Source organism: Glycine soja, chromosome 18, assembly GCF_004193775.1.
Source record: "Glycine soja cultivar W05 chromosome 18, ASM419377v2, whole genome shotgun sequence".
Lineage (NCBI taxonomy): Eukaryota > Viridiplantae > Streptophyta > Magnoliopsida > Fabales > Fabaceae > Glycine > Glycine soja.
The window spans coordinates 52,539,815-52,553,625 of NC_041019.1; the positions used below are offsets into that span (position 1 = coordinate 52,539,815).

Here is a 13,811-nt window from a genome sequence, read left to right on the forward strand (position 1 = left end):
TACGTATGGATTACAGATTTTCTTAAAAAAAAATGTTTTACAAATTAATTGAAAATTAGTGTCCCATGTAGAACTTGAATTTGTGACTTTCAAGTTATTAATTAACTAAGCTAATAATAGGTCAATTATGTTATAAAATAATTAATGTTGTTATATATAACACTAAAATTTCTAATGTATATTTAATACACATGTAAATTTACGTAATAAATTTTGTGATGATTAATTTTGTTCAAATATATTTAATGCACCAAAATTAATTGTCACCAAATTTATTATGTGAATTTACATGTGCATTAAATATACATTATAAATTTTAGTGTTATATATAGCGACATTAATTATTTTATAATATAATTGATTTATTAGCCCAATTGGTTAGAAGGTTGTGTTAATAACCTGAAAATCATAGTTTGACATGAGCCATTAATTCATAAAACATATTTTTTTTAAAAAAAAAAAATTAAAAAAAAAATCCTATGGACCCATACGGACTATGAATCCGTAAATTTGCCAGGGGTAATTTTGGAAAAACAGGCTGGGTGTGCAAAGCCATTATCGGGACATAATAATACATCAACCATGGGCTTACAACTTTTTTTTTTACTTTATTTGAGTATTTTTAAACTTTTTTTAATTGTAATAAATGAACTAGTTTGATACTAATAATAAGGAACCCAGGTGTAAATCCTAGATTAGGTTTTCTCTTAGTTTAAGTTGTAATTTGGGTCTCTAGTTTGTTTGAGTCTTTGCTTATTTTGATTAATAGGACTAATGATTTTAGGACAATTGCTTCCTGCACCCCCACAGTAAAATTTCATTCTGGATTACCCTATTCATTGAACTTTTACATTCACAAAAGGCATTCCAAAATGTTTTTTTACATTTCAATGTAGGTGTCCTAGAAGCTTAAAAAGGGGCAGGAAGTAAAATTTGAATGCTGGAAGTGACTGCCCAACTTGAGGATTCTAAAAAATTTAGATTAGCCATCAACCTTATTAGTTATTAGAAATTAGAACTAGTTATTAGAAATTAGACGGGTGTTACTTAGGAATTCTAAAAATGAGTGTACTTCCATATTTGACAAGTTGAGTAATATTTGAAGTTTGCTCATTTGTTAGTGTGAGTTGAATGGCAGTATATTTCAATCATCCTGGTAAATTAAAAAAAAAAAAGTGTTTTACAGTGTTACATTTCTCTCATCCAAAATATACAACATTTACTTCGTTCATAATATCAAATAATTAAATCATTTACATTACCCCTAAGTATCTTTCAAATAATTTATCATTCATTTTTGGAAAGAATTCATTATTAACGAAAATAATAATGTAGCAATTCATGAATTGCACGCTTGTAGGTGTTAATAAGGAAAGGAACCCTAATGCACTTCATGATTTGAGAGAAACAGAACTTAACAACTGTCTATAATGCTTATGAAGCTTCTCGAATCACGTTATTCTAAAATCACATTTACTTAAAACCATGTTGATCTCGAATTAATTCTACAAACGCTAATCCAAACACACACTAAAAGAAAGGGAGGGCGGCATTACACATACAATTCACGGCTGCAACAAATGAGGATATCTCTCTCTCCCCTTCTCACCAATTGACCTTCAACTATCAAAACCTTGCTAGTCATAAATTGCTAAAAGATTAGAAATCAAAATATTAAAGGGCTTGGTTGCGCGGAACTGAGATATCAATAGCAAAAAGCCTTCATAAAAGTTCATTTTTCATGAACAAGAGGGCAATACTCAGGGTACCACATATTGCCTCTGACATACTCCACAGTTTCTTCCTGCAACCAAAGCAACAAGCATGAGTTAACAGCAGCAAAAAATACGGGATCTAACTAATTTGCAACATTTAATCTTGAACAGTTCGCTATCCCCTGATAGCATGCAAAAATATAACAGTCAACTCAACAAGAATATAATGTATTATCGGTGAGTAATCAGAATTTTCCATACTTTTGACATGTTCTCTAGCTCTTTGAACCCTACATCACCATGTCCTTCAGCCTGCTTTTCTGCAACTGCTGCACATACAACAGCAGCCCCAACCTCTGCTGTAACATCTCGTATACTGTAGAACAAAGTAGCATTGATTAGAGAAGGCCACAACATCAACTATTGAGAACCATTTATTATCTGCCAACACCACCGAATACCCAGATCATTGTTTCTTTTAAAAATTTTGGGTAAATGTCTTCGTAAGTGTTAACCATATTAAAACACGATATTAGGGAAATTGTTGAACATATTTGATAAGGGATGAGTAAACTAAAACTATTAGTTAGATTTAGCACCGTACTTGGCATCCAAACGCAATATTCAGAATTGGTTTTAGTGTGTCTATAAAAATGGAATTTTATTTCTCTTAGTAGCTCAGAAAGGAGCCAGGGAAAAGGAGAGGCATGAGAAAATGAAAATCAAATGATAACAAGGAAAAAAAAAAGGAACATTACCAGTCAATGGATGGATACAAGATTCCTTTCCGGACATCATCTTCTGTCATGTATGAAGCAAGGCTGAGAGGATGACAGCATGTTAGTAATTTATTTAAAAGGTACTGAGTGGCATCTCATCATAGGGGAAGTTATTTACTACTGAGTGGCAATGTATTAAAAAAAAATTTAATAAGCTTTTCACCATATAACTTTTAGAAGAAATGTGCTGAAGATGAAAAGTAGTCGAGAGCTTATGGAGAGTGCAGAGGACTATCATGTATGTTAACATTTACTACTTAACAGTTAACATAAAAATCCTCACATTTTGCACACATGCATTACTGAGCTAGAAAAAAGAATGGCCCAGATGTCAGGACTCGTAAAGAAAACATTTCAAAGAAAAGAGGTAGAAAACAGACAAAATGATTAGACAACACACAAGACAAGGTCAGACTGCTCAATTGTAATGCCTAATAACACCAGAGCAGCCCTACAAACATCACGAAAATAATTCACTAAACTTCAATTCATGCCAAGTCTAAAAGCTTTTGGTAGAACAAAACATGTGCCCAAATAATATATATACCATTCGGCTGCTGCTCGCAACATTCCATCTGTTATATGACGAGCACCTGATAAAAGTGTCCCCAAACCAATCCTGAAATGAAATGTTGCAGTAGAAATTATGCCAATGTTTCCACTGAGTGGCATGATCCGTGAAAAAATATAAGCCACAAAGGCATGCCTACCCTGGAAACAGGTACATGTTGTTGGCTTGATTTACATGGCCAACTTCTCCATTTCCTGTACAAAAATTCATTTGGAGGTTGTGTTAAAACATAATATTGAAATGAACAATGAAACTATATAGCAACAAGATTCATCCTATAATAAAGCCTCCATAGCTGAAGAAAGTTCCAACTAGACAGGATACTTCAAAACCAATGAATCATATTACAAAGTGGTAATTACCAAGATCTACATTTTCAAAAGGGCTTCCACTTGCAAACACTATATTTTCTCCTGCATGACTGAAAGCTTCAATAGCAGTGCACTCAGCTGTCACAATGATAACAAAACAATAGTCAAAATGAAAAACATGGACATTATTAAACAATTGTGAGTGCTGAATGAGCCGTGTACAAACAAACCATTCATGGTGGGATTAGACATTGCAAAGATAGCAGGTTTTGTTGAAACAGATTCTCTCATTGCCTTAAGCACCTGAGTTGAATCTCAACCATTAAAATGAAGAAACCCAATTACAATAAAATGAAGGATGCAGAACCCAACGATGTCAAAACAAGACATTTTCAAACATGTCTATTTCATTTAATGGAATATACTTCACTGAGGAATAAAACATAATAAGAGTATGTATTGTAATATGAAAGGTAATTACCTCAGTGTTGAAAACACCACCAACTCCAGACAATCCAAGGAGCACATGTGGCTTAACCTTCTTAACCTAAAGATCATTAGATTCAACAATTGAAGCATGGATATCAATGAGTCTGCAAAATCTTTATTCTTTAATATTAGCATCATTTAAGTATCCTCTTATAGAAAAATAATTGTTTATATATAATAACAAAAATATAAAATAATAACATAAAGGCCAATGGAGTTTTCTTGAACAAATCCTGTAGCATTTACCACTTCAATTATACTAGCACCCTCTGAAAGCCCTTCAAGATCTCTTGGATTTTTGGCAAATGGAACTGCAGCTGGATCTAGATTGCTCCTTTCTGTCGTGACAAGTCCCTGCATTCAGGAATCACATCATTATTCGCAGACGTTGTATATCATAACAACAATTGAACCACACACATACACTGAAATAACAGAATCCAAAAGAGGATTTCATAATAATATGATGTTAACCATATAAATGGAGACAAATTAAGAAAAAGAATTTGATGATAAAAAATAATAAATATTTGGATAATGAAGTTGAGCCAAAATCACGAGGGAACTAGATCATATATTATTATGAATACAATTTTGGTTTTTGAGAGCTGCAACTTAAAGCATTAACAAAGAAAGTAAAGACAATGGAGGCATACATCTTTATCAATTAAAAAAAATTGACTGTTGGCATCTGTTCCACTGCCCCCTGACATCCTTGAAACAGCCTGGACAGCCATGCTGAGAACACCAAGCCCTGCACTGCCCACCAGACAAAAAAGTTTCACGTGAAACAGAACTGGACAGTCTTTTGGCAGCCATGTTAAAGCAGAAAGTATCAATAATGAGGAGCATGATAGAACAACAAAACAAACTGGATACCCAATAAGGATTAGATCAAAATTAGTTTTGCAAGTACCTCCCAGCTCCAACCACGACTATCTTTTGTTTCAAAAAATCAGACAATGGTTGACCTTGAGATCTAACAGTTCCCAATAGTCCAGCAAGTGCAACACCAGCCGTGCCCTATTGGACAATGGCAATGAAGGAAAATTGATATTTAGAAGTCACTTCAAGAACACAGTGCATTACTTAACACACTGAAGATTTTAAATGTTAGCAAAATATAGTATCACTTTCTCACCTGTATATCATCATTAAACATGCAAAACCTTTCTCGATATCGTTTCAGGGTTTCAAAAGCCCACTTCATTTGGAAATCCTCAAACTGAAAAAATTAATCAATCATCCTTATACTAAATGAGTAATACTAAACTGAACATTAAGAGAAACATGTTTTAAAAACAATACAAACCTGCACAATAGCCTTTGGCCATCGAGCGTGTACAGCTTCCATGAATTCATCCACAATCAATAGATACTCTTCACCTTCCAACCTAGGTTGCCGAACTCCTAAATCTGACACATGAAAATGATGTCAAAATACAGTAACTTTTATGATGTCAAATACAAGGAATTACCATATTAGCTTTTTGCATGCTCAAGCCATCAATAATGTCAAAGTAATTGAAAAATCCCACTCCAACACATCATTGGATGATAAGTTAATCAGATATATTTAGCAAACAAAAGCAGTAAAGCCATTACCTACAAGATTATATTACTCAATTGCAACCACATAATCTAGGACATCTTCCTCAGTTTACAAAGCAAATATGTTCATGGAATGAAAAAGTGAGACAAACGACAACTAGAAATAAGCAAAAAGATAATTGAGTTCTACTCACAAAGGGGATCCTCAAGTAGCTTTTGATTGTTTGTGCCAACATCTAACATAACTGGAAGTATCTGAAACAATTGGAAAAACAACATACTGTATAAGACATAGGTTAAACCAGAGTTACTAGCATTACAAAGTTGCAGTTAAAAAGAAAAGAAAATTAAAATTAAAATATTATTCAAAATCAATAATTATAAGTTTATAACAAAGTCAAGATTCATAAACTCATTTTTTTTCATTTGTTGATTATGTATGTAACTGCAAAAGATAAACATACAAATACTAAACATAAGCAAAACTATATTTTTTCAGCATCATAAAAGAGTTAACAACCCAACCCACTCTTCAAAAAAATGCATCTATCCCTTTCACAGAAAAAAAAAAATCTGAGTCCTAGACCACCAGGTAACAATCCATAACTTATATCACATGATGTACGCTAATATTTCAAATATTGACTACAAAATTATACCAAACATGCAGAAGTGGAAGTTGAGAGAAAATTAAAGATACAAAGAGAAAGGCAGGGGAAAAAAACATTACTTTTTGAGGGTTGATACCAGCAGCAGCAACATACATGTCAAGTTTTCCTATAGGTATTCCAATGCCCTGAACTCCAAGGTCACCCAAGCCAAGAATACGACTACCATCTGTCAAGACAATCATGTCTACCTGAAACAAGGAAAAGAGATTATTATAACCAAAAATAAATGAAGCCAGGGAGCAAGTTTGCTCCTCATTGAACCAAAAAGCTCCAAAATTATAGCAAGGCATATACATAATAAATGAACTGTACCCAGTTACCACAACATTTTTCATTGAAGTCAGGTAGAGTCAGAAGAAATGAAGTAACCACAATCACAACTCAATACCTAAATCACTAAAAAATTTCAATAAAAAAATTTAAAACAAGTATCATTATCATGCAAGGCAGATAATTCAACAGTATAGAATAATGTCACTTAATGAAACAGGAATAAAATACTCCATCCTCTAGATTTTCCTATTCTTTCAACTACCTCCCCTCTATTTTATAAACCTAATACCTACATAAACCTCCCTCTAACAGGGAATACATGCCAAATTTATATATATATATATATAGGAAGCTACAGTAACATTCATGTCCAAGAAAAGTCCTCAGTGACACTAATAATGCAATAAATGGATCCTCATAAGATGAAACTTCTTTAGTTCGTTGACAAATCTTACAAATTTTAACATATACAGATTTTTTTTTTCTAGAAAACAAAAATACAACAATATCCATGCTAGTTGAATTCCAGTTTATCCATCAGGGAGTGCAAAATTTAATAAACTTGGCCACAGAATTAGAGAATTCCAATAAGTACAGAATTCACCAAGTTTCAATAGTTTTAATACTCACAAGTCACAATCTTAAGAATGGATATAGAAAAAAGTCAATCCATTTTCTATCATGAATGAAAAGAAAAGGAATGCAGCATTTTACCAAGATGAGTTCAATACCTGATCAGATGGCCAGTTATAGATCATTGACATCATCTCTCCTTTATCTTTCGCACTAAAATACATTCCACGCGGGCGTCTAAATAACCCGGAATAATTTTCACACACTAACCCAACTGTAGGAGTATAGATTATTGGAGCAAACTCTTTGATGTTATCAATAAGAACCTGAAGAGCATAAAAGGTAAACAACATAAAAATCACATAATGATAATTTTTATGATGTATTCATACATTAGAAAGCCAACTTCATCGTCAACTCACTCTGTAATATAGAGTCTCATTCCTGTCATGCAATCTATTTAAGATCCTCCATTTGGATAAAGAAACAAATCTATCTGATTGGCCCTGTGTATTCTTCTCCAAAGATCTATATGAATTCACTGAAAAATAATAATATATTACAGCTATGAAATATTACCAAAGAAGGAACAAACATGAAGCCAAACACACTAACAGTCTAAAGACGGCCAACCAATAATTACTGAAACTGAACAACATATGTATATAGCATCAAAAGGTTAGGTTTAAAACTTACTAAACCGATCATATTGATGCTCAAACGAAATGACACGAGGAGGAAGCAGGCCCCGAAGCCCCAATCGATCCCTTTCAGTTAAAGGAAACCCAGTATCCTACATATCAAGAATTTAATAAATAAATAAGTTTTAGGATCCCAAACAATGATCAAGCACAGCCATGAGTAACTTGCATTTTTTTATATCAGATAGTAAACATAATATATTTATCTCAATAAACAGAATTTTGCAATGAATCAATTCAGCATTTATCCAAACTAACTTAAATCATATATCATGTAAAATATCAATAGGTAGGTGACGTTAAAGAAGTTTCTTCACCTTAGATTCCACATTCATACAATTTCATGCATGTCACACGAGTAACATAGTTACATACTTGCTCCTCAAATAAACCAAACCACAGAGCCATAATTTTATACGGAAAAATCATTCATGATGACATTAAATTATTTTTAAAAAATGTATCCGAATTAATCCTGCAATGTTTGGACTTTCAATAAAAGCTAGGAAAGTATTTTTGTGAATTTCAATGCATGTTTTCGCATTTCAATACACATAAAGAAGAAAAAAATTGTTGCTTTAATAGTAAAAGCACTTTTGAGTCCTCTCAATTAAAATCCAAACATATACTTTGGTGCCCTCTGAAAAAGTAAGAATAAAATAGTTATATACTAGTCAGTTTTATTTTTAGAGACCATAGCAGGATAGGCAATGTTGCTCGAAAAATCACTTAATTTTTCATGATAAAGGTGAAACAACAATTAGTTGCTTCTACTTTTTCATGGTTTCGCCATGATTTGGCAGGGCCACCTATCAGTTTCATTTTTAGAGACCATAGCAGGAGAAACTAAACGGCTAATAAAGCTGTGAGTGACAAAATTCTCCCTTCGAATATTTAAAGCAGCAACATAGTCAGACCTAAACTTGAGAGACTACTGATTAAGCTCTCCAATCATGCATTCAAGCCAATTGATCCACACAGTCGACTGCATTATTCAGTTTCATCCAAATAAAGTAAAATTTTATTATTTATTATTCTTTATGAAAACCTTGCCCTTCCATCTCTTTTCAGGTTAAAGTTACTTTCCTTCCAGCCAAACAAATTAAACTAACACAACAAACGAATTCATCAACATAAAAAAACAACTAAATAAATAGAGTTAGCGAAATCAAATAAAAAAAAGTGTAGATCGAAGGCGAAGTTGAAGATGAAAAGACAGTGAGTGAACCTTGTTGAACCAAGGGTCGTGGAGGATATCAGTGCCACGCTTGTGAACCTTGCATGGACCGGGAATCGCCGTCGAGAACCGCCGCGATCTGGCCGCCGCGAATCGCACAACCTTCCACATTCTTCCAATTCCAAATCAAAATCAAATGCACCAAACAACCAACACCACCTACTACAGCGCTTAAGCGAAGAAAATTAAAACAAATGCAAACAAATGCGGTTTTGCTTTTTCGCTCTGAGCTGCGCGAAGCGCATTTTCAACGAGAGAAATGTTTGCGAGGTGGAAACTGGGGTAGCGCGAGGGTATTTATAGCGTGAGGAGCTTTCTCTCTCTAACTTTCTCTCTCCTCTGTTTCGGAGAGGTGAAACAGTTTGAAGCGGGTTGTTGTTGCAGGTGCTGCCCGATGCGGGTTCGGGCAGCGCGAGAGGGGGGAATTACGAGAGGGGACTCTGCCCGAGAGAGATTTGGGCAGGGATACACAGAGAAAGCGACTAACTCTTAACTTCATTGAATAAAACAAGCGGAATTTTTTTTTCTTAACCCAAAAATAAAAATGTTTTAGACAAAAAGAAAAAGAAAAAAGGTTGGTGGCGATGGCGAAGTGTGTCTACTCGTTTATGTCATAGTTTGTTATTTATTGAAATTTATTAATTATAATATTACTTAAAGTGATATTATTTAAATTAGTATTACTATATAATAATTAAAATAGAGTATTCTAATTTATGTAAAATATATATTGATTATTTGATATGTTTTCAAATTTTGAGAAGAAATTATATTATTATACACACACGGACACACTCGCTACAATACCTTGGTACTTTGGAATATTCTTATAGAAATAAATTGCTTCCAATTTCAAGGAACGTAATGAGTAAAAAATATAATAAAGGTTTTACATCTAGTGGCATCATATGGTGGTAGGTTGCAGGAGGAGACCAAGTGTTTTTAAACTTTGTGTTGATGTCAAATAATTTTACTTGTCTTTTCTATAGTATGCTCCAAATGTGGTGGGCCCAGAATGGAGAATATTAAATGTATTATGACACTCAAATCAGTGTTCGACTTAAAGGAATAAGGATAATAAAGAATATATATTATGCCAAAATAAACAGTGATTATTGTCTGGTTTCCTCTTATTTATATAAATTTTTTTGACCTTGGACCGTGAACCTTCATACAAGAATTACCTAATTTTTCTTAAATGGGATTAAGTGGCCTAAATCTCACTTTTTTCTTAATCAAATCATTTTGTTTTATCACGAGTCTAATAGTCTGTTTGTGGGGGCTGATTAGGGTTCTCTTGTGCCAAATAAATATTTCATGGGATCAACTAGGTAGTTATAGATCCCACCAAATACCTATTCTAATATATATTTTCATTTTGATTGGTATCATGGAAAAGAATATATGAAAAGAAAAGACATAAAAACTTAATATTTTCTTTATTTTTTATGACTAATCTTTTTCTTTATTTAGGGCATAAAAAGGAATGGAAAGAAAACGAAAATGCAGCCTACTTAATTATTTTTCTTTCTATTTTGGAGAAGAAAGAGATGTTTCCAAGCAATTCTTATTTGTTATACATCTCTTTTTTATTTGAAAAAATTATTTCATTATATATATATATATATATATATATATATATATATATATATATATATATATATATATATATATATAAATAAAAGAACATCTATTTTTAGTTTCTAAAGAAGGACTAAAATTACATTACTTTTAATAAATATAAGATGTAAAAGTAAATGATTTTTTATAGAAATAAAACTAAAAACTTAGTCTATTTGGGGTGGTTGAGTTTTTATTTTTTTGGTTTTCAAATGTAATTTTGAAAACAAAACAGGTTTAGCAAGAATAAAACTTAAATGATTTTCAGCTCATTTTTACATTCATTTTTAAAACCAAGAAAAAATATTTTCTAAATTTGGTTTAATTTTAAAAAAGTATATATTTTTCATATTTGATCATGACACCTTTTGTTGTCACTACCACTACTATTATCACTATCAGCATACTCGTTATCGCTAATGTTACTATCATCGTCACCACCAATACCACCACCAACATCACACTGTCATCACTGGTTGTCGACACCAACACCACTATCATCACCGTCATCACCAACGACATTACCACTACCATCACCATTGTTATTACCACTATCATGACCATTATCACCAATATCATCTCTGTCAGTGTCACCGTCACCACCATCGTCATCAACACCACCAACACCATCTACATTAATATTATCACCACCATTGTCACCACCACTAACATCATCATTGTATCCCGTAACTAATATCACCTATCATCGTCACCACGATCACCAACGTTGTTGTCATAATCACCACCAATGTTATCGTTGCTACCACTATCATTATCATTGTCACCGATACCACTAACATTACTACTACTGCTAGCACCACCATTATCACCAATACCACCTTTGCCATTACCTCCATTGTTTATTACCATTAATGTCATTATCACCACCAATATTATCACAAATACCATCGGCATCCCTACTAGCCACCACCAATCACCTCTATCGTCATTGTCACCATAACCACTACTTGTATTTTCACCACTGTTACTGACATCATTACTGTCACCCTTGTTGTTACTTCGCACAAAAGTACTCTTAAACTAATTTTATTATAATATGAAACTTTTAAAATGAGCTTATTTTGAATCTAATCATATTTTAAAAATTGTTTTTAATTTTTTTAAAACTAAAACTAAAAAGTATTTGTTATTTTTAAAATTTTCAAAACTAAAACCCTTGTTCTTACTTTCTTTTATATAATTTTCAATTGTCAAGCTGAAATGGATGAGGATATACAACACATGTTTGACAATAGGTATTATTTTGCTGAAATTTCTTCCTTCCTATTCTGCTTGAATAAAGTTACATATTGTATTGTAATAATGGTTTGTCAATTTTTTTTCATATTACAGACTAATATATTCCATGCATTCTGTTGAATGGATTCATTTTTATGAAAAAAGTCAATAGTGATTTATTTACTTAATTGAATGAATTCAGGTACATGGATTCCATAGACACTCATATTTAACTTTAACCAAAGTAATTCATAAACCCTTATTAGGACTTCTATATGTGAATATCAACGTGATTTTATATTTTTTTTTAAAAAAATATTTTCGTAAGAAAATTTTCATGGTTTTATATTATTATTATTCATAAGTTGGTTGTTTATTTCTTATTTGCAGAGGCCCATTAGGTTGCGTTTATTTTTTTCAAAAAATTTCTCTGAAGAAATCATATGATCAAGCCAAGTTTAAAGACTTCGAAGTTCGTGTTAAAAGGAAAAATGATATGGTTTATTTGACAGAAGGTAGTGAATAATTGGATAGATTTCTGAAATTTTAAATATAGTGGTTGGTTGACTTTAATATACTGAGATTGTCATCGTTTCCTTATTAGAGATAGGCTTCAAGAAAAAGTTAATTCCCCTGACGGCTTCTGATATATATCGTTTCGCATAAATTGACTAGTAAGCAATTTCAATTATTTTTTATTAATCTGTATTTCATTCCTGTCTCTAGAAGAATATCATTTTAATATATTATCTTTTATTTTTTTCCCCACTATTTCTCTTTCGGCTTTGTCAAATTACATTATCAAAGGTAAAGGTTATTTAAGTTATTCAATTATACAATTTTAAATGTCAAAATAAATTTACAAATTCAAGTAATATGCCTTCCCATGTTCCCTTTGATCCTAACATCAAAATGTTTGATTGTGGTTTTTACCAATATTTCCTTTAATCAAAGTTAAAGGTTTACTTTATTCTTATTATTATTAAGAGTTCTACGGGATGTAATCAGTAGTGGTGCAAGTGTCATGAGTCACTTTTAGTAACAGACATTAAATTTAATTTGCAAAATTGAATTACATTATGTGTTGAAGAGCAATGAATTTATAATTCTAAAATATTAGAAAAGTGCATACAAATATATTATATTGGTTGAGGTATATTGTAAGTGTAAAGTGAGGAAAATATGTATTTGATATTTTATGTATTTTGAGGGTCATTTTTTATGGGCTTGGTGGTAATAACAATGGTTGGAAAATAAAAATTTTGGTTTGCTACTGGGAACAAGAATGTATATACATAATTATTGTTTTTGTATTTTTTATAGAATGATATATTGTGACTGTGTTTATATTTAAATTTCACTTAGTAATGTATGATGTTATATATTTAATTGTTATTACAAAATAAATATTAAAAAAATAGCCCGTGCATAGACACAGATAACCCAACTAGTTATTAATTAAAACTTGACATTTTCATTAATCCTCCACCAATTGCATTGATAACTTTGCGGGAGGTTAGCCAAGTATATAAGTTTTAGGAAATCTAATTATTTTAAAAAATTTAAGGGAAGTTTTGTCACTCCTTATGATTGGCTAATTTAATTAATGAGTTTTAGTGAAATTTTCTCTTCTATTTTTTAATCAATAAAGACTTAAATAGAGTTTGAAAATAAGATTTAGTTCCATTTTATTTTATGAGTATTGGTGTCCAATTTATACTAACAATACAAACTCGTGTGGTTTAGTTTGATAGTCATTTTCTTGTATTATTGCTCACTGTTTCTCTATCATACCATCATCCTTAAAGTACACTAGCATTTAACTCGTTTAAAGTTCATTTATGTACATCTTCTGCAACTTGGTGAAAAGAGTATTTCAATATTAATCAACTCTTAATGAAGAATTAATAACAAAAATAAAAACACAACTCAAAAACTATAAACCGTTGATTTAAGCTTTTTATTCAATTACAAACACTGTTCACTCTTCTGATCACTTCTGGTTCTCTCATAAGAAAAAGTTCTCTCACTTTATATATGTGCACACGCGCAATATTCTATATTTTAGATATTAACTATAT

At 31.7% G+C, this 13,811-nt stretch overlaps 1 protein-coding gene across 1 annotated transcript; it reads right to left on the reverse strand.

The window, feature by feature from the left end:
* Positions 1–1,367: 1,367 nt before the first annotated feature.
* On the reverse strand, positions 1,368–9,315 carry LOC114394531 (NAD-dependent malic enzyme 59 kDa isoform, mitochondrial-like). Its single transcript, XM_028356140.1, has 19 exons — positions 8,863–9,315; positions 7,630–7,726; positions 7,356–7,474; positions 7,092–7,259; positions 6,147–6,275; positions 5,611–5,671; positions 5,178–5,281; positions 5,007–5,090; positions 4,782–4,888; positions 4,522–4,624; positions 4,112–4,219; positions 3,858–3,923; positions 3,607–3,679; positions 3,428–3,514; positions 3,205–3,259; positions 3,042–3,113; positions 2,474–2,536; positions 1,977–2,091; positions 1,368–1,804 (listed from the first exon to the last, which is right to left on the reverse strand). Exons 1-19 carry the CDS (start codon positions 8,980–8,982, stop codon positions 1,733–1,735), a joined length of 1,803 nt encoding a protein of 600 aa, XP_028211941.1. The 5' UTR covers positions 8,983–9,315; the 3' UTR covers positions 1,368–1,732.
* Positions 9,316–13,811: the final 4,496 nt, after the last annotated feature.

Excerpts from the sequence above, each read along its gene's own strand:
- LOC114394531 (XM_028356140.1), bottom strand. The coding sequence starts at position 8,982 with ATGTGGAAGGTTGTGCGATTCGCGGCGGCCAGATCGCGGCGGTTCTCG. Across the intron at positions 4,889-5,006 it reads TGTTTAATGATGATATACAG|GGCACGGCTGGTGTTGCACT; the intron begins GTGAGAAAGTGA and ends ATTGTCCAATAG. Across the intron at positions 3,680-3,857 it reads GTGGTGTTTTCAACACTGAG|GTGCTTAAGGCAATGAGAGA; the intron begins GTAATTACCTTT and ends GATTCAACTCAG.